The sequence below is a fragment of the Chiloscyllium punctatum genome, chromosome 3, assembly GCF_047496795.1.
Source record: "Chiloscyllium punctatum isolate Juve2018m chromosome 3, sChiPun1.3, whole genome shotgun sequence".
NCBI classification, from domain to species: Eukaryota; Metazoa; Chordata; class Chondrichthyes; order Orectolobiformes; family Hemiscylliidae; genus Chiloscyllium; species Chiloscyllium punctatum.
In genome coordinates, this window is record NC_092741.1 from 74297983 (window position 1) to 74320109 (window position 22127).

General features: G+C 38.1%; 1 protein-coding gene across 4 annotated transcripts in view; it reads left to right on the forward strand.

The window, feature by feature from the left end:
- The window catches only part of map3k7 (mitogen-activated protein kinase kinase kinase 7), a 133941-nt gene extending 113294 nt beyond the window's left edge, over positions 1 to 20647 (forward strand). For all 4 annotated transcript variants that reach the window (XM_072555100.1, XM_072555102.1, XM_072555125.1 and 1 more), the window contains 4 exons: positions 2429 to 2543; positions 11308 to 11369; positions 12954 to 13069; positions 18826 to 20647. In XM_072555100.1, the coding sequence (XP_072411201.1) occupies positions 2429 to 2543; positions 11308 to 11369; positions 12954 to 13069; positions 18826 to 19006 (474 nt within the window). In that variant the 3' untranslated portion in view covers positions 19007 to 20647. The remainder of the gene's footprint in view (positions 1 to 2428; positions 2544 to 11307; positions 11370 to 12953; positions 13070 to 18825) is intronic.
- Positions 20648 to 22127: the final 1480 nt, after the last annotated feature.

Consider the following 22127-nt stretch of genomic DNA (forward strand, 5'->3'; position numbering starts at 1 on the left):
GTTGTTTAATGTCAACTAAACAGTAGTGATTGTGTAAGGTCTGATATAAATCAAGAGACGAGAAAAACATTTAGCACAGGTAACATCTTTGGCTTCAATCTGTTTAAAACCTGGGTAAACCACATAAATCATGGGGGATAGTTTTCTGGAGAGTCTTATGGAGAATTTTTGAGAACGATATGTTGAGCCAACTGTGGGATACTTTTGATGTAGTATCGTGTAATGAAAAATGGCTAATTAATAATCTTGTAAAAGAATCTTTAGGGATTAGTGATCAAAGTATGATAGAATTTTGTTTTGTTTGAAAGTTGTATAAGGGAAATTATGAAGGCATGAGGCACAAGGTTGCCTGAGCTGCATTGAGAAAAGACATTAAAAGGCAGGACTGAACAAAGGCAAAGGGTAATTTTTAAAGAATTGTTACATGACTTACAGCAACTATAATTTTCTTCGTGCAAAAATTTAAAAAAACATTAGTAACCATAACTGATAGAGGGATTTGAGGACTGTATGCGATTTATTTTATTAAATGGCCGGAAATATTAATAAGTCTGAAGATTGGGATGTTTTTAAGCATACAACAAAGGAGAACCAAGAAACTGATGAGGAGAGGAAGAATAGGCAATGAATGAAATCTAGCAAAAAAACATAATAATGGCTTGTAAAAGCTTCTACATATATGTAGAAAGAAAACATTTGGATTACAATCTAGTGGTTTCATTACAGACAGGAGAATTTCTAATGAGGAAGAGGAAAATGGCAGACACGCTAACTACTGTGTGTCTGTTTTCACAGAGGAAAATGAAAGAAATTGTTTCAAATTATAAATCCAAATGATTCGGGAAAATGAGGAGTTGAAGGAAATGAGTATTACCAAGATATTCAAAAGATTTCGATGAGGCAGTTTAAAAGTGATTATGAACTTAGCATGATAAAATTTCATTTATCCTTAATACAACATAGTATAATTTACAGGTGTTAGTGGTGAAACTAAGAATGTGAAAAAACTCAGTTGTCAGTTTTTTGATTTTTAATTGATTGATTGATTGCAATGTCAGGGAATCTCAGCACACCCTCTGGAGAGGTATTGAATAATTGAAAAGTTCTGGATTTCCACCTTTTGCTCAACATGTACAAGCAACAACTCATGAGCACTTTGAATTTAATTTTTAAAACTGTGTTTATTACATGTGATCTCACCAACAGGGGCAGCATTTGTTGCCCATCCCATAATGCCCTTGAGCCAAGTGACCTGCTAAGCCATTTCAAGGAGCAGCACATTGCTATGAGTCTAGACCCACATGAAAGCCAGGCCAGTTAAGAATGGCATATTTCCCTCCCTAAAGGACATTAATTACTCAGGTGAATTTATGTGATAATGATGGTTTCATTATTGTTTTTGATTCCAGAATATTAATTGAATTAAAATTCCACTAACTGCCATGGTGGTATTTGATCTCACGTTCCTCTGAGCATTAACTCTGGATTACTCGCCCAGTGACATTATCACTACCTTATCATTTTCCGTGAATAATAAAAAATGTGGAGTAATAACTAGTTCAGGGCACTTCACAGGAGCATTACAAACCAAATAAGACATCATGTTCTAAAGAACTATTAGAACACATGAGATCCAAAGCAAAGAAGTAAGTTTATTTTTGTGGAAAGCCTTTAAGGATGACGTTAAGGTAGAGCGAGAGGGAGCAGTATAGAGAGGATATTCTGAAGCTTAGGATTCTGGTAACTGAAAGAACTCTGGAAGTTGTCTTCACTTTCAGAGAGCTACTCCTGGCCAGTGCAGGCAATTTTGCTGTCACTGCTATCTCAAAATCTGGGCTGTTATCTTTTTCAGTTCTATTACAATCTAAATATTTGGCCTACCAAGAATTGATCACTTTGCTCTTAAACCAGCATACCATCCTGCTATGCAACTCCAATGCACCCTTTCTTTGTTTTGTCATTTTCAGTAGTATGCACTGGACACATTATTCACAGTACAATCATGACATCAAGCCAGGGTGAAGTACCCAGAAAAAGATGGGATCACTCAATGTGAAAACAACATACATCTACTCTTATCTTGTATTCCAGTTTTTTTTTATTGTGGTCTAAGAGATGTTCCTTGTGGATTATATCCAGGTGGCAGAGGAATATTGTGAATATTGAAAAAAATGCTGACATTTTTTAATACATTAGAAACAGTTCAGAATGCATTTTATTCTTTACATTTTTCAAAACTGTTTGGATGTTAATAAAATAAAGTCCAATCTGTTTGAAAAATATCATGAAAAGTTATTGTATATTGAATGAAAGTCGTAATTTGATCATCTGGAGCTAATGATAAACCATTAAAGGTAATGGAAAAATTCAAACAGTTTTATCATCTAAGACATTTTCTTATGACTTGTGTTGTTCTTCACACATGCAGGGCAGCAGAAATAGTAGCCGGTCATCTAGTCCAAGTGTAAGAATGATCACCGCTGCAGGCACGCCTTCTGAGAAAGCTACTCGCAACTATGCATGGACACCAGATGAATCAACAGGTTTGCTTTGGCCTTTTGCTTTAACAGTGAAGTTCATAAAATGACAGAAATAACAGGAGAAGAATAAGTTTAGTTTCAATCTTGTGAATGCAGATTATGTAGAGAAATGTGGAGTATAAGGAAAGTGTGGTGACTACGTTTATCATAAATGTATCCAAAATCTTTCATACGTTTTCTGTCGAATTTATTTAATACTTTTTTTGTTACATTTTCTGTAATTTTTAAATACCAGAGGTGTCTCAGTCAGCCCATTTACTTCTCACCAACTGCTGGAGATATAGAGCTATGTTTGGTGTTTCCTTGATTCTCAATTCAACTCAGTCAGTCTTTCTCTTCATTCCTTTCTTTCTTCTCTCCCTTTCCTATTGTTTCACCATCCTTTCTCTCCCTAATTTAATAGACCCTAATACTCTTGACTAGTTTTTATGCAACCCTGTTTTCCTAGCCTGGTTCCTCAAAATAAAGTCAGCTGGAAGCCTGCACATAAAAACATCAATGTCACATTGGCACGTTATGCTAACATAGCATGAAGTGGCTCAGGATGAGATTTCTGCCTATCTTCTCCCTCGCCCATCTATAAAGGAAATCCCTCCAAAGGAACCTAACAGTTCTTGAAGTCCCATCAGTGCCAGGCGTGAGCAGAATGCACTGCTAGAACTCGATCCTACAACCAGAAGGATAGAAGCCAGACTGAAGGCAGGTTCTGTGGATTACACCCAGGACTTAGTGAGGACTTGTGGGAAGCTTATTTTGAGAGAATGATGGGAGGGGTGTTAAAGATAGGTTGTGATCTTAGTGGGTTGCAATGCTCCCAATATGGGCAGGGGAGACCGTAAAGGACATTCCCCCTCCTGGACCAGAAGAGAGAGAAGCAGAATTAGGACATCTGGCCCTTTTCAGTGTACTGTACTATCAATCATGGCTTAGGTGTTTTTCAAACCACCTGCCTTCTTACTGTAGCCCTTGATCCCAGTACTAATCAAGAGTTACCTACTCAATGACTTGGCCTTCACAACATTCTACAGTAATACGTCCACAGATTCACCACCCTCTGGCTGAGGAAATTCCTCCTCATCTTTTTTCTAAAAGGTGGTCGTTCCTTTATTCGTCCTTGGGTCAAAGTCTCTCCTACAAGTGAAGACATCTTCTCCACGTCCACTCTGTCCAGCCCTTCTGTATTCTCTAAGTTTCAATAAGAACCCTCCTCATCCTTCTAAACTCCATTGAATATAAACCCAGAATCCTCAACTGCACTTCACATAACATACTGTTCATCCCTGAAATGCCATCTCACCCTTCCTTAGATATGGGGCCTGAAACTGCTCTCAATATTCCAAGTGCAGTCTGGACCAGAGCCTTATACAGCCTCAGCAGTACATCTCTGCTGTTGTATTCTAGCGGTCTTGAACTGAATGTTAACGTTACATTTACCTTCTTAACTACCAATTGAATCTGCATGTTAACCTTAAGAGAATCCTGAACTAGGGGTCCTAATTCCCTTTTGTGCTTCAGATTTCTGAAGCTTTTCCCCGTTTGTAAAATAATCTATGCCTTTTATTCTTGCTACCAAAGTGCATAACCTCATACTTTCCCACATTGCATTTCACCTGCCACTTCTTTTCTCACTATCCTGGCCTGTCCAAGTCCTCCTGCAGCCTCCCCATTTCCTCAACATTGCCTATCCCTCCACCTATCTTTGTGTCATCTGCAAACATAGCAACAATACCCTCAGGTCTTTTATCCAGATTGTTAATATATAATGTGAATAATACCAATAATCCCAACATTGACCCTGCGGAACTCCTCTAGTCACCTGGCTGCCATCCTGAAAAAGATCCCTTTATCCTACTGTCTGCCTTTTGCCAGTCAGGCAATCCTGTATCTATTGTCAGTATCTTGCCCCTAACACCATCAGCAGTTATCTTATTTAGCAAACTCCTTTGTGTTATCTTATCAAAAGCCTTCTAGAAATCCAAATAGATCTCACCCATTGGATCTCCTTTATCTAACTTGCTCATTATCGTCTCAAAAAAATCTGACAGATTTGTTCCTTTGATGAAGCCATGCTGAATCAGCTCCATGTTACCATGGGCTCCCAAGAACTTTGCAGTCTTATCACTGATAATGGACTTGTAAAATCTTATCTACTCATGACATCAGGCTAACCGGCCTATAATTTCCTGTCTTCTGCCTGCCTCCCTTCTTAAACAGAAATGTTACATTGGCCATTGTCTTAATCTCTGGAACCCTGTCTGACTTGTGAAAGATCACCACGAATGTTTCTACAATCTCCTCAGCTATTTCCTTCAGAACTCTGGGGTGTAGTCCATTTAATCCTGGTGGTCTATCCAACTTCAGACCATTCAGCTTCTCTAGCACCTTCTCCTTAGTGATGGCCATTACACTCGCCTCTGCTCCTGACTCTGAGTTGAAGTTCTGATATGTTACTGGTGTCTTCCACCATGAAGACAGATGCAAAGTACCTATTCACTTCTTCCACCTTTTCGTTATTCCCCATTGCTGCTACTCCAGCCTCAATCCAAAATCCATTCTTGCCTGACTCTTACCTTTTATGTGTCCAAAAAAGCTTGTGCATTTTTTTTTTGTATTACTCGCTCAGCCTGATATTTAATTTTTTCCCCTTTTATTCATGTTTTACTTATCCTCTGTTAGTTTTTTAAGGCTTCCCAATCCTCTGGCTTCCCACTAATGTTTGCCACATTGTATGCTTTCTGTTTCTAGCTTTTATGCTGTCCCGGACTTCACGTGTCAACCATGCTTGCCTTGTTATCCCCCTTAATTTTTTTTTCTTTCTTTCGAATGAATTTCTGCTGTGCCTGCTGAATTAACCCAAAAACTTCTGCATTGCCTTCCTTGCCGGGCTTTCCTGGCAATTAACTCTAGTTAGCTCCTCCTTCATGTCTTTGTAGTCACCTTTATCAACTGTAATACCATTACATTTGATTCCAGCTTCTCCCTCTCAAACTGCAGAATGAATTCTCTAATTGTTACAGTCACTATCCCCTCAGGGACCCTTCACCTTCAGCTTCCTAATCTAGTCTATCTCATTTCATGTCACCAAATCTAGAATTAGAACATAGAACTTTACAGCGCAGTACAGGTCCTTCGGCCCTCAATGTTGCACCAACCTATGAAATTAATCTGATGCCCATCCAACCTACACCTTTCCATTTTTATCCATCTGTATGTCCAATGCCCATTTAAATGCCCTTAATGTTGCTGAGTCTTCTACTGTTGCAGGCAGGCCATTCCACACCTCTACTACTCCCTGAGTAATGAAACTGTCCGTAATATCTGTCCTAAATCTATCACCCCTCAATTTAAAGCTATGTGCCCTCATGTTAGCTTTCACCATCCGAGGAAAAGGGCTCTCACTGTCCACCCTATCTAACCCCCAATTATCTTATACGTCTCAATTAAGTCACCTCTCAACTTCCTTCTTCTCCAGCGAAAACAACCTCAGTTCGCTTTGTGTTTCCTCGTAAAACCTTACTTCCATAACAGGGAACATCCTAGTAAATCTCCTCTGAACCCTTTCCAAAGCTTCCAGATCCTTCCTATAATGCGGTGACCAGAGCTGTATGCAATACTCCAGGTGCAGCCTTACCGTGCCCTGTATAGCTGAAGCATGACCTTGTTGTTCCGAAAGTCAATCCCTCTACCAATAAACACCAACAAGCATGTGCCTCCTTAACAACCCTATCAACCTGGGTGGCAGCTTTCAGGAATTTATGCACCTGGTCACAGAGATATCTCTGTTCATCTATGCTGCCGAGAATTTTACCATTAGCCCAGTACTCTGCATTCCTGTTACTTCTTCCAAAGTGAACTACTTCACACTTTTCTGCATTAAACTCCATTTACCACTTCTGAGTCCAGCTCTGCATCTTATATGTCACAACATCCTTTGTTTTCACAACTCTGCTTACCTTAGTGTCATCTGCAAATTTACTAACCCATCCTTCTACACCCACCTCCAGATCATTTATAAAAATGACAAACAGTAGTGGCCCCAAAACAGATCCATGCAGCACACTACTGGTAACTGAGCTCCAGGATGAACATTTCCTATCAACCACCACCCTCTATCGTATTTCAGCGAGCCAATTTCTGAACCAAACTGGTAAATCACCTTAAATTTTGAAACTCCATATTTTGTGCAATAGCCTACCGTGTGAAACCTTATCAAACACCTTACTGAAGTCCATATACACCACATCAGCCACTTTACCTTCATCCACCTGTTTTGTCATCTTCTCAAAGGACTCAATAAGGTTAGTGAGGCATGACCTACCCTTCAAAAAACCATATGTGACTATCCTCCATCAAATTATTCCTTTCCAAATGATTATAAATCCTATTTCTCATAACCTTTTCCAATATCCTACCCACAACCGGGCCTATAATTACTAGAGTTGGCCCGACTCCCCTTCTTAAACAAGGGAACAACATTTGTTATCCTCCAGTCTTCTGGCACAACTCCAGTCGACAATGATGACATAAAGATCGAAGCCAAAGGTTCTGCAGTCTCCTCCCTGACTTCCCAGAGAATCCAAGGATAAATCCCATCCAGCCCAGGAGTCTTATCTATTTTCAGATTTTCCAAAATTGCTAAAACTACCTCTTTTGTCAACCACAATTCCGTCTAATCTAGTAGCCTGTATCTCGGTATTCTCACTAACATTGCCCTTTTCCAATGTAAAGACTGACAAAAAATATTCTTTAAGCACTTCCCCTATGTCCTCAGATTCCACACACAACTTCCCACTATCATCTTTGATTGGCCCGGGTCTTACTCTAGTCATTCTTTTATTCCTGATATTCCTGTAGAAGGCCTTGGGATTTTCCTTAATCTTATCCGCCAACAACTTCTCATGTTCCCTCCTGGCACTTCTTCACCTTCTCTTTTGATCTTTTCTGGCTAACTTATAACTCTCAATTGCCTGTTCACTACGAGGCTCTGCCACAAGCTGCTCCAAAACATCATCTATAGACATTGCACAAATTCCTTTCCTTGGGATCCACTACCAACCTGTTTGTTTTTCCCCAACCCACCTTCATATTGACCTCGACATGATTATTGTAATGGCTGCTTTCTGAAATGCTTTTTCTATCTGCTGATTTATTTTTCTGGCCCACATCCCGACTACTGCTAGGAGACCTGTAAAGAACTCCGATCATAGTCTTTTTTTTTTGTCCCTTTGCAATTCCTCACTCGTACTCTCACAGGTTTTACACCTTCTGATTCTATATCACTTCGAGCTATTGATTTAATTTCAGTTCTTACTAACTAGGCAATATTACCCGCTTGCTCATCTGCCTGTCCTTTCAATAGGACACATATCCTTGGATATTTAGTCCTCAGCCCTGATCCCCTTTTGAGCCACATCTCTGTGATATCCACAATATTGTATCTTCCAATCTTAATCTGTGCTACAAGCTCATTTACCTTGTTTTATATACTGCGTGCATTGAAGTATAACATCCTCAGTCCTGCACTGACTGCCCCCGTTCTCTCTGTTGTCCTGTTAGCTACTTGTGCTGGAACTTTAACTTCTACATCTTCTCTCCCCGCATCTTCCCCCCAGCCCCCCAAGTTTTCTATTATTTTCTATGCAACTGAACCAATCTAAGCTACCTGCACTTAGGGGCAGTACTACTGTATCATAAGAGGCTGTCACAAGAAGATTATAGGCTTAGACTGGAAGGACTTGTGGCTGATTCAAACTCAAAGGAAGGTAGAGAATCACAACTCAAATGATTAGATAAGAGGGAGAGGGTATGCAGGAGCAATCAATGTCTTTAAACCCACTATCCATTGAGGGACTGTGTTGTGAAAAGGAGAGTCAGTGAGGTCAATAAACATTTCAGAAAATTCCATGATGAAAAGAGAAGCAGAGAAGACAGAGGGTGGTGGTGGAGGGTTGCTTCTCAGACTGGAGGCCTGTGACCAGTGGAGTGCCACAAGGATCGGTGCTGGGCCCTCTACTTTTTGTCATTTACATAAATGATTTGGATGCAAGCATAACAGGTACAGTTAGTAAGTTTGCAGATGACACCAAAATTGGAGATGTAGTGGACAGCGAAGAGGGTTACCTCAGATTACAACAGGATCTGGACCAGATGGGCCAATGGGCTGAGAAGTGGCAGATGGAGTTTAATTCCGATAAATGTAAGGTGCTGCATTTTGGGAAAGCAAATCTTAGTAGGACTTGTACACTTTAATGGTAAGGTCCTAGGGATTGTTGCTGAACAAAGAGACCTTGGGGTGCAGCTCCTTGAAAGTGGAGTCACAGGTAGATAGGATAGTGAAGAAGGCGTTTGGTATGCTTTCCTTCATTGGTCAGAGTGTTGAGTACAGGAGTTGGGAGATCATGTTGCGGCTGTACAGGACATTGGTTGGTTAGGCCACTGTTGGAATATTGCGTGCAATCCTGGTCTCCTTCTTAACGGAAAGATGTTGTGAAACTTGAAAGGGTTCAGAAAAGATTTACAAGGATGTTGCCAGGGTTGGACGATCTGACCTACAGAGAGAGGCTGAACAGGCTGGGGCTGTTTTCCCTGGAGTGTTGGAGGCTGAGGGGTGACCTTATAGAGGTTTACAAAATTATGAGGGGCATGGATAAGGTAAATAGGCAAAGTCTTTTCCCTGGGGTCGGGGAATCCAGAACTAGAGGTCATAGGTTTAGGGTGAGAGGGGAAAGATATAAAAGAGACCTAAAGGGCAACTTTTTCCGCAGCGGGTGGTACGTGTATGGAATGAGCTGCCAGAGGAAATGGTGGAGGCTGGTACAATTCCAACATTGAAGAGGCATTTGGATGGGTATATGAATAGGAAGGGTTTGGAGGGATATGGGCCGGGTGCTGGCAGGTGAGACTAGATTGGGTTGGGATATCTGGTCGGCATGGACAGGTTGGACCAAAGGGTCTGTTTCCATGCTGTACATCTCTATGACTCTATTTATCTTACATTTTGAGCCTGTCCTTATGCTGTTTTGTATATATTGTATTTCATATTTTTTATACATATATATTGTCAATTGGGTACAAACATGGCTTAACAGCAGGACACAGAGGATGATGGTCGAGGAATTTTTTCCATACCGGAGGCCCGTGCCCATGGTGTTCCACCAGGATTGGTGCTGGATCCACTTTTGTCATTTTTATACATGACTTAGATAAGAACATAAGTCATTGTTAGTAACTTTGTGGATGACACCAAGATTAGTGGACAGTGAAGAGGTTATCTAAAATTAAAAAGTGGTCTTGATCAATTGGGTCAATGGGATGGGCAAATGGTGCTTAGTTTGGATATATGCAAAGTATTGCATTTTCGTAAAACAAACAAAGGCAGGCATTCTACAATTAAAAATACGGCCTTGGGTAGTGTTGTCGAGCAGACGGACCTAGGGGTTCAGGTACACAATTCTTTGAAGTTTGCGTCACAGACAGACAGAATGGTAAAGTCTTCTAACATACTTGTCTTCATTGCTCAGATCTTTGAGTATAAGGGCTGGGACTTCATGTTGAGGTTATATAAGACATTGGTGGGGCCTCTTCTGAAGTACTGCGTCCATTTCTGGGTCATCCTATTATAGGAAGGATATTCTTATGCTGGAGAACATTCAGAAGAGATTACCCAGATGTTGCTGGGAATGGAGGGTTAAGTTATGAGGAGAGGTTGGATAGGCTGGGACTTTTTCACTGGAACATAGGAAATTGAGGAGTGATCTTAAAGAGGTTTATAAAATCATGAGGGGTATAGATAAGGTGAGTGCAGGTGTCTCTCTTCTAGTGTGGGAGATTTAGCGGTAAGAGGAGAAAGATTTTAAAAAGACATGTAGGGTAATATTATTTTACAGCGAGAGTGGTTCATGTGTGGAATGAACGTTCAGAGAAAGTGGTGAATGTAGTTATAGTTACAATGTTTAAAGGATATTTGGATGAGTACATGAATAATAAATATTTGGAGGGATATGGACCAAGCGTAGGCAGGTGGGACTAGTTTAGTTTGGGATTATGGTCAGCATGGACTGGTTGGACCAAAGAGTCTCTTTTTGTGCTGTATGACTCTACGACTCTACAAATTGACTTGCAGGGGGAGGTACACAATGATAAAAGCACATATTATAGTGAATATTGAAACACCATTTTGTATAATTTACAAACAACAATTTTTAGTCAGCTTTAAGGATTTTTTCTTAATCATCTATGCTATCATGAACTGCTCCAAAAGGAGGTTGCTTTAAGGCCAGTTGCTAATATTTATATATAGTAATGGTTAACGTGTTTTCTTTCAAACAATTCTCCATACTCAGAACTGGATTAGCTGCAGCTCATCATTGCCCAGTGGAGAAATGGTGACCAAGATCCATGTACGACCCATGGAAGAGTTTTGTGACTGCGCCATCACACTTTACAAGCAACATCTGTGCACCATCTACTTGAGGCTTAAAAGTAGCCCCAAGCAGAACTGTGATAATGAGAAGAGAACATGATGAAAAATGTTGCCTTGGTTGGATAGTATGCGTGGAGCTATAGATAGAAAAAAATCCATTTGAACAAACAGCTGATCTTTTGAACTTACTTAATTTGTGATTATCCTTACCAGACTAAGCAAGCAGCTGCCTACTGCCAGCTGGACTTGACAAGATTTGAACTCAGTTCCCATAAATAAACCTGAGAAAATATACTATCACAGCATGTAATAATTTAAGTTAATGCTTTGCTATTTATTTCACAGATACAAATGGTTCTGATAACTCTATCCCAATGGCATATCTTACCCTAGATCACCAGTTGCAGGTAAGAACTTTTTAAGATTTGCCTAAAACAAATTTTGTTTGATCACATTAGGTACCGAGGTTCACCGCTTCGGTAAGTTTGTACTTGTTCTGTTGTTTTTCTGGGTTAATTTCTAATAATCCACACAGTGAAAAAACTGGGAGATAATGGTATGTCTTGATTGGCTATGCACTGAGATGCACACTACTCATGAAAGGTGCTATATAAATGCACATCTTTTTTAATAGCCATTCTCTTAGCAAAGTGATTATATCAACCAGTTTCCAAGGCTGATGAGTATAGGTTTAGTTTTGTTAAAGGATTATGTATGAACAAGATTCTGGATTTATGTGGTATGAGTCGACTTATTTTCCACATCCATAGCTGTGTACTTAGGTAAGTAAGAATTTGGCACTTATTGCTCTTTTTCTGTCCATTCTAACATCATGTATATGCCACTGGGATTGATACTTCGAACTAAGCCATTTACTGAGTATAATGTTATTCATGTTTACTGCCGGTACAAAGTTTGTTGGGAAGTAAGAGTTTTGGGGAATGGAAAATAGACAGGTGGGCATGAACACAGGATGGAATACATATGGCAAAATACTAATTGCTTGATTGCAATAACAAAAATATGTTGCACAATATTGAGAAACTGAGGAATGCTTACATTCCAAAGGACATGAATCCCTGTGTACATGACAACAAAGTTCTAATAGAAGGAAAACAAGTAAATGTTATGTCAGTTGTCCTACAATGAGATTAGAGGACAAGAGTAAAGATGTCTTTCTGCAACTATACAGAGCATTGGTGAAGCCACATTTCGACTAAAATTCCCTTGAATTTGGCAACTCCACTGGTCCCATGCAATGCTTACACAAGTTGACAACTTTGAGATACAAATGTGCATGGCCGCACTGAAAGATGATGGATCCTCATACTTAACTAAGCAAGCTGCACATTACAAACTAACAGTAAAGGGAGTGTGTAGTTTTGGTCTCCTTTCTGAAAGAAGAACATGTTTGTTCTGGAGGGAGAATGAATGGTTATCTAGTTGAAACTGACAATATCCTTAAAAGGGGCCTGAAAATGTTTACTCTGGGTGGGGATTTTGAATACAGTTCCAGAATAAAATGTTGGCCATGTAATGCTAAGTTGAGGAAAAATTATTTCACTCAAATGGATTGTGAAACTCTGCATTCAGAAAGATATGGATCTTGTTGTACATGGTTGACAGGAAGTTATATTTCAGTACATATATTTTGAATTTTCTATCCGAGGGAATTATGTACACATAATTAGTATATTCAACAGAGGGCAATAGACTTTTGGGTACTCAGGAATTTACAGAACATGGGATATTACAAGAAGGTTGTAGAAGAGTCAACCCTGATCTTCTTGACCTAGACTGGCTCTAATCTCGTATTTTTGTATATTTTGAAAAACCTAATCTATGTTCAGACACATTTCCTAATAGGGCAGATGAACCTGCCTGGTTATTTTTCCAATTGTAGTTTTTAGATCCTTCTTTATTTTTAGAATGGTTTAAAACAACATGTTTAAAGACATTTGAATTTACAGTCTGTTTGCATTTCTTTTCAGCCATTAGCTCCATGTCCAAACTCCAAAGAATCCATGTCTGTATTTGAGCAGCATTGCAAAATGGCTCAGGAATACCTGAAAGTCCAAACTGAAATAGCATTGCTACTACAGAGAAAGTAAGTGGGAGTTGATTGTCTTTGCTTTGTTATAACAGTGGTTGATTTAATAACAGAAATGTTCTCTAATACTATGGTGAAGTGAGAATGAGACAATTATTTGTTACAAATTCAGTGATGTCTTTTTTATTATTATTTATTCTCAGTTCATGGTCAATAAGGCCATATTTTCCATTTCTAGATTCATGAGAAGCTAATGGTATGCCAGTTACAACACTGGAGTAGGGGCAGGGTTGATGCTGGCTCATTGATTCATGGTTCACCTTTTTAATCCCTCAAGACTTCTCCAATAACTCCAAATATTTAAGTAAGGAGTGTGATGCAATATTCAAATAAGAATAGCTATAACAGCATAAAACCCAGACACCATCTGAGTCCATGTAGGTTTGCTTAAGTGACACCCTGGCAACCAGACTTGACATCCATCCCTTCAATTTTTTGGCAAGCTCTGACTGCTGCTTGTATCATCTTGCAGATTGCATTTCAACTCAAGGCTGCTTAATCAGGAGCTCCCTTCCATTGCTGCTAGAACAAAAGTAGCGATTTAAGGTCACCAGTTTCTCCCTGTAACCTTTACAATCCTTGTGTTAAAAGAGCTTTCACAGTGCTGTTCCTAGAAATTCCAGGACTTTGCACCTGTGACAATGTAGAAAACACAGTGTTAACCTTGGCACTGCACTCTTACCTGAGAAAGCTTTAGAATTATGTCCCACTTCAGGGACTTGAGCAGATAATCTTTATTGTAGCGTGGAAGGGTGTTGCACTGGCGAACATGTCCTCTTTCAGATGAGACCTGAACCCAAGACCCCTCAGGTAGACATTTGAAGATTCTGTGACGTTATTCAGGCAGCAGAAGTATTCGTTGCAATGATCAATCAACAATTTATCTCTGAACCAAAGCCAGTACAGTAGATCATCTGATTTCTATCTCTATGCTGTTTGTAGGAACTTGCTGTATTCAAATCAATTTCCACATTTGTTGACCTAATAGCATCAGTTAATCTTCAAAAATACTTAATTAGTTATCAAGCATTTCTGCAATACTTTTAAAGCTCTGAAAGATGCTAAAAGATTCTCACCCTGTCTGAATACTTACCCATGCTGACTAAGCTCTAAAAGTTCAAAAATCAGAAATTACAGTGAGAGGTGGTCAAGAACTTAAGCAGTTTTGTAGTTTTTATTAAATTTGTTTATTGCAAAGTAACATTTAGATAACAGACATTAGTTAAATAAACAACAGGAAAAGCATGTGAACCTTGATGGTTGTAAGCATACAAATGAAAAAATAGGACTAAGTGTAGGCTATTCACCCATTGAGCCTGCTTTGCCATTCAGTAAGATCTGGCTAATCTGAATACTCCGCAATCCTGTCTGCTTCTGATAATCTTTCATTATTTACTTAACAACAAATCTATCTACCTCTGTCTTTTTTTAAAAAAAATTCAAAGATCCTGTTTCCTCACCCTTTCCAAAAACTCATTTTTCTGTGGGGGAAAAATTCCCCTTGTCTTCTTTAATTGGGTGATACCTTATTTTTAAAGTGACTCTTAGTTCAAAATTATTTCAGAAGAGAAAATATCCCAAGCATTTTTCCCCTGACAAGACCCCTCAGTATCTTGTTTGTTTCAGTCAATTCATCTCTTGTTCTTCTAAACTCCAGCGGGTATAAACCTCGCCTGTCCAACTTTTCCTCCTAAGACAGCCACCCTTTCCAGGTACTAGTCTGGAAAACTCTCTATGACCTGCTTCCAAAATAATTATGTATTTCCTCCAGATGTGGTCTTATCGTTGCACTGAAGCGTAACTTTCCTAATTTGGTATTCCATTCCCCTTGCAATAAATGGCCTAAAAGATGTGGTATTTTACCAAACGTACTTGAATTTCTAGAAGAAATACCTTATTATATCTCTCAATGCTTTATCTACACACTAACGTTTTGTGATTAGTGTATTTGGACACCCAGACTCCTCAGATCTCTGATAGCCACAATATCTCATCATTTGTGTTCTCATTTTATTCTGTGTCAAAATGGATAATCTCACATTTTCCCACATTATACTTTATTTGCTACATTTTTGCCTACACACTTAACTTTTCTGTACTCCTTTGTAGACAATGTAAGTATGCTACCACAAAGTACTTTTCCACCTATTTTTGTGTCATCAGATTTAGCAACTATACCTTCAGTCTCTTCATCCAAATCAGCTATGTAAATGGCAAAATGTTGAGGCCCCAGCGCTGATTCATGTTGCACATCACTCAATGGATTTCTTGCCAAAGAAAAAATGATCCATTTATGCGTACTTTATATTTCCTGTTACCAGGCAAACCTTCTATCTATGCCAATGTGTTACCCCTGCACTGTCAGCTTTTATTTTCTTCATTGAACTTTGATGTGGTACATTATCAAATGTACTTGGAATTTCTAGAACACAGTACATTCCTCTTCACCCTTGGCACATGTTACATGCTCAAAGAACTCAAATAAATTGGTTAAACGTCATTTTTCTTTCACAAACTATGCCTGTTGCTTTGAACGTTTCAGAGTATCATGTTACGAAGTCTTTAAGAATAGCTCCTATTATCTTCCCACTGACAGATGATAAGCTAACTGGCCTCTCTTTTCCTGCTTTCTGTCTCACTCTCTTTTTGAATAAAGGAGTTATATTTGTTTTTTCATTCTAATGGAACCTTCCCCTAAATCAAGGGAAATTTGGAAAATTAATGTCAATGTATGAACTATTCAAATAGCCACCACCTTTGTGACTCTAGAATGAAGTCCATCAGAAGGGACTTGTCAGTTCATAATGCCAGGAAATTACTCAGTGCCACATCCAAGGTGATAGGTCATTTTCTTGAGTTCTTCTCTCCCTTCCATTTCCTGAGTTATAGCAATTTCTAGGCTGTTCCTTATCCTCTGTAGTGAAGATTGATACAAAATGTCTATTCCATTCATCTGCCATCTCCTTATTTTCCCATTATTGATTTCCCATTCTATCTGTTGGACAACATTCACTTTAACTCCTTTCCTTTTTAAATAGCCATAGAAATGCTACTGTCTGTTTTCATGATTCTAGCTAACTTTCTCTAAAACTCTACTTTTTCCTTCTTTATTAAGTTTTCGTTATTTTGCTGTTTTACATTCTGTCCAGTCTTATGAACTGTCACCCATCTTTGCATAATTATATTATTTTGCTTTAAATCTCATACTATCATTAACTTTTGTTTAGCTAATCACAGATGATGCATTGTAGAAACATATGAATCAGGAGCAGGAATATGCCATTCAGCCCCTCAAAGCTGCTCTGCAATTTGATTAGACCATGGTTGATCAGTATCAAGCTTCAAATCTGGACTCCCACTTACCCCATATAAACTTGCATCCCTTTGCTTAACAAGAATCTATCCCCTTTGCCTTAAAAGTATTCAAGTCCTCTATTTCTACCATATTTTTAGGAAAAGAGACCCAATGACACTAAACTTCTGAAACTTTTTTGCCCTATCTTAAAAGGGCAACCCTTGATGATTAATCATTGACTCCTATTTGTAGATTCTTCCATAAGAGGAAATAACCATTCTACATTCACCCTGCTAATCTGTGTCAGGATCTTTTGTATGTACCAATCAGGCTCTTTTACACTTCTGAACTCCAGTGGATATAAGTGAAGCTTGTCCAGCCTGACCTCATGAGACAACCTACTCATTCCTGACACTTACTATTAAATCTTCTGTTAATTGCTTCTAATGCATTTACATCCTTTCTTGTATAAGGTGACCAATGTTGTGTGCAATATACCAGATTTGGTCTCACCAGTGCTCTGTACAAGTGAAACACAACTTCCATACTTTTGTATTCAGTTGCCCTCATAACGAATGATAACATTCTAATAGTTTTCCTAATTACTTGCCATACCTGTATACTACTGGTTTGTGATTCATGCACAAGAACAATCAGATCATTCTGTATCTCAGAGCTCCGCAGTCTTATTTTTCTATATTCTTCCTGCCAAAAGGAACCATTGCATATTTTCCCACATTGCACGCCATTTGCAGGATATTTGCTGGCGTACCTAACCTATCAATTTTTTTTGTAACCTCCGTGTATCCCCTTTACTCCATACTTTCCTACCTGTCTTTGTAACTACTGAAAATTTGTCATGTTAGTCTTTCATATAAATGTTGCAAACAATTGACGACTGAGCCCCAATCCCTGTGGCACACTGTATAACAATGTATCAGCTATCTCACTGGCCACTTGTTGTAAGACTCTAGGATGAAGTCCATCAAAACCCAGGCGCATAGCAGCCTATGGTTCCAACAATTCACTCAGTACTACTTTCCTGAGCTTCTCCCTCCCTTCCAATTCCTGGTTATTCAGTATTTCTGGGATCATACTTGTAACCTGTATCATGCACAATACTTGCTCAATTCGTTGGCCATTTCCTTATCTTCCACTATTAATTCTTCAGTCTAAAATTCAGTAGAATACACTCTATTTATCTGGATGAGTGCAGCTTCAACAATGTCAAAGAAGCATTTTCACATAAAGGGCAGAGGAAATTTATAATACTTACCCTGATGAAAGTGATGTACGTTGACTGTTTTCGTCTGCAATTGACAGGACTTTGGAAGAAAGTTAGAATAAAGGTGGGTCAATGGAATTAAGGTATAGGTTAGGCATGATGTACTTGAAGAATGCAGTAGACTCAAGGGTCAAATGGCTTCCTGTTTCAGACTCCTTATAATGGTGCACAATGGTTAGCATGCAGTATCTTTTCAGCACAATTTTAAACACAGTAGTACTAGACATGTACAGACAGGGTTCAGCTGCATAACTCTTTTAGTGCTATGACCCTAAAACTGAGATACTTTCTATTTGCCATTATTAGCAAGAGGTGATCTTTATTGCACACAATGGCAAGAGTGTGGAACTAATTACCACAAGGAATAGTTGAGGCAAATAATAAAACATAATTTAAAATAAAACTAGATATAAATATGAGACATTAAATAATAGAAGAGTATGTTGGCAGATTAGATGAGATAGAATGGGAAGGGTTTTTATGGTGCATAAAGCTGTGGACTAGTTGGGCGATGTGTCCTGTTTCTGTGCTGTACTTTCCATACAATATTCTGTTTGTTGGCTTTATTAGTCATTACTAAAAGTACTGAAAGATTTATTTTAAGGAAGATCTTGGTTAATTGATTCATCACAAAGGTAAACATACAATCCTGTTACAGCTGTTTCGTAGAGAGATTCAACTAGTCCAATTCTCCATAGCCTGTATTACTTTTTCCATTAAGTACTAGTCTAATTTCCTCAAGTTACAATTAAGCCTGTTTCCACCACCCTCCTAAGCAATTCCAGACCAAAATAGTTGGCTGTGATTTTTTTTTAATTTGTTTTTGTTATCTCTGGTCTTTTTACCAAACATCTTAATTCTGTAGCCTATGTTTATTTGTCATCGGCCACTGGAAACAATTTCTGTTTATTTACCTTTATTTTTGTGATTTTGAACTCCTCTATCAAGTCTCCTCTTGCTTTTCTCTGCTCCAAAAATGATAAGCTTAGATCCTCCAGATCTTTCCACTTAGCTGAAGATCTGTATCTCTGGTACCACTCTGCAAAATTTCTTCTAAGTCTTCACTAATGAATGAGTATTGTGCTATGAAATATGTTTCTATCAGTGACTTTGTTGAAAAATGTAAAACTGATTTAGGTTTTCCAAATTTTTTTTTGCCTCTAAACTTAAAAGGCAAGAACTAATAGCAGAACTGGACCAGGATGAAAAAGATCAACAGAATACCTCCCGGTTGGTTCAAGAGCATAAGAAACTTTTGGAAGAAAACAAAAGTTTATCCACGTACTATCAACAATGTAAGAAACAGCTAGAATACATAAGAGCCCAGCAGCAAAAGCGGCAGGGGACATCATGAGGCAATGGAAAGCACGAGCCATCATTTCTATGCTGTGTCCCAAGACTATTGGTTATACACACAACGACTGATTGTATTGGAAGATTACCTATTACGGATAACTTAATTCAGTGTTTGGGCCTCTGTTATATTCTGTAAGTGGATTTCTGTACATCTGACAAACTTTGATTTTAGTTTTTTTTTAAATAGGGTAGTATTTAATTTCATTCCATGAATATTTTAGTTCTATCATCATTTAGATTTGAGAGATGTTTCAGATAAAGTTGTGGCAATAAATTATTTGTATGAAACTGCAATTAAACTAAAATGTTACAAGGAGGGAAGAAAATATGTAAACCAAGACAAACTGAGTGTTGGGTCCCACTGATCACTTTTACCATAATGCCAGATGTTAACTTGTACCTTAGAGGCTAGCAGTATTTTCCTTTGGTTATCATATATTCCTTTTTTTTAATGGAGTCAGACCTTCAGTAAAAGTCATTGCCCGGGCTCAATGCTAATTAAAAAAAAGATATTCTGTGTGCTGCACGTTTTGGAGAGTTCTGCAGTAATACTCACTAAAATTGCTCTCTCAAGTCATTGAAATGTAGAAGTGAGATCCAGCATTCAGCATAACTAGTCCATACAATTTGATAAGTTGCTTATCCTGCAGCAAGAAATTTATTTTACATTAAATTTTAGAATTTTTCATAAAAGGTACAGCTAGTAACTTGATAGCTGTCTTTAATTGCGGTGCCACAATAGCTTTCTTTCCTTAAATATGACTTTTATGTGGCACAACTCCATGAAGTTTTAAACATTAAATAAATATATAATCTATAGAATTTGCAGTTATACTGGAACACTGAATTTGAAAGATTAAATGACACCCATGAAACATATGGGATGATCTAGCACATGCTGAGTGCAACACCTGTAAAGCATGCATCTCAAGAAATCATGGGTGTGTAATCATTTACTTTTTGTGATGTTTCCTGGAGGCACTAAGTCACAACCACATTTGTGACGTTTTATCCTAGCCTAAAAATCAGAGCTCTTGTTTTTCTGTGGATCAATTGTAGATTTGTCCAAGAAATTCATAAAAATTTGTTGAAACCTCAGTGTTCTGGTCTAAATAGATTTTTTTTCAAGTTTCTTTCATTTAGTGTTGATTTGGTTATTACAAAATTATAAATGCCCTTCAGCTGTTTGGGCAGAGATATTCTTCCAAATATCAAGTTTGAAACTGTCCTCTGAAATTCAATGGATCTGTTAGACAACAAGAAGTTGGATAATTGCACTTTATTTTTTTTTCTTAGCATGGAGCATAGATGGGCTTATGAGAGATGCAGCTAGGCCAGGTGGAGTTAACAGTACTGTGATTGTTTACATTCTCTAAATTAGCTTTGGCATAAGTTTTACAAAGGATTTGAAAATATGACATAAATGAAATATTGGTTGCATTGATGAGTATAGTGCCAGGCTGAATATCATGATCAGATGTTCAGTCAAGCACACACACCCTTTCACTTGTTCTTTGGTGGGAGGTAGGTCATTAGAATTGTGCAAGTTACAGCCATGATGTCAAAATAAGTATTTTTGTTAGAGATCATATCCTTTTTGAAGGATGTATATAAGCTGGATTAAAACAATCAATAAGAACTCTGTGGAACTTCTTGTTTTACTTGTTTGGGTCAAAGAAAGCTCATTATCTTTAAAACAAAAAGACTTTTCCCATCGGTTAAAGATTAGTCAAGCTACTATAGTTGTAATAGTCAACAATTACCATAAAATTATGCTTTGGACCCTTTTTAAGGACCGCAGGAACACATCTGCATCATTTTGTTAAGATTAATTTATTTGTTCAGTTTATTTCAGTATGCTGTGAACAAACACATCTTCTGTGGCTCTTCCAAAAATTTGCTTTCTATTTTCACGAATGCAAGAAATTAGTCTTTGCAGATTTTATACAAAAGAAGTGTTCAGATTCTGTAAAGCAACAACTTTATAAAGATATATTTATTTGAAAGAAAGGCTTATTTTGAATGGTATTTTGTAGGCCTTATTTTTTTTTGAAGGGTAAGCGTGGATTATAGCATATAGTAGGAGCTACTGACTCTTGAGGTTAACGCAAGAGTTGAAAAACCTCACCAAAAATATAGTACAGTCTGCTTGTTGTCAGGTGACTTCTACTGTCATACATTAGAATTTAAAAGATCAACCACTCTCATTCTAATTTGTGTCCAGTTCAGCATGCTTTTTAATAGCTGGTAGGCTCCTTTCCCAATACCTTTTAGAAATTACAGATTTTAATTTCTTGCACATCCTTCAACCTTACTGTCCATTCCTGTGGACACACATCGTCAGCACATTAACTTAAACACATTTTACCTGTAGATAAATTCTCCTGACATAGCACCATGTAGACCAAGCATACGATCCATAGTCTGTTTGGAGTTTGCCGATCTCAAGTTGCATTCAGGATGTTAGAATTGACTTTATTGATCTGAGACAATGGGAAGGAATCTCACTCCTGAATGCTCAGTAAAGTGTCTGCTTCCAGACAATGGTGAGAATAGGATTCAGCTCAGCTGTGGTATTCTCTCATTTTAATTGCCTACTATTCACAGCCTAAGCTTAAGTTTGAAGAATGGCAATGTGGAAATTACTAGAATTGCTGGCAGCTGTCGAAATAAGTACCACCATGATTTAGTGCCCTCAGAAAAGTTGTTTTTAAATCAAATTGATATAGGAGAGGGGTTATTAGTACTTAATCAGAAAATATAACTGAAAATATAATTGAAAAATGAATTGTGTATGTAATTGATTATGAGGTGTGTGTTTTTGAAATGTGTTTGTTACTATTGGACCTGAGATGAATCCATGGAGGATTATATTAGCATTTACAAAAGACAATAAAGTTTAGAAGTTTTTCATTTACATGATGAAACAATCTGTTGAGAAATGTGCTGGTGTGCTCAGACTTAAGAGTGAACTACTTTTATAGTCCTGTCCAACTCCAGCTTCCAATACTGAGCTGCAACTTCTAAAGCAAGGCCAAGTAAGTACTTAAAATGTTTGCTTCATTTGTAAGAGCTGGTGAGATTAAATTTTTTCGTTACCAATAATGTTACTAAACAAA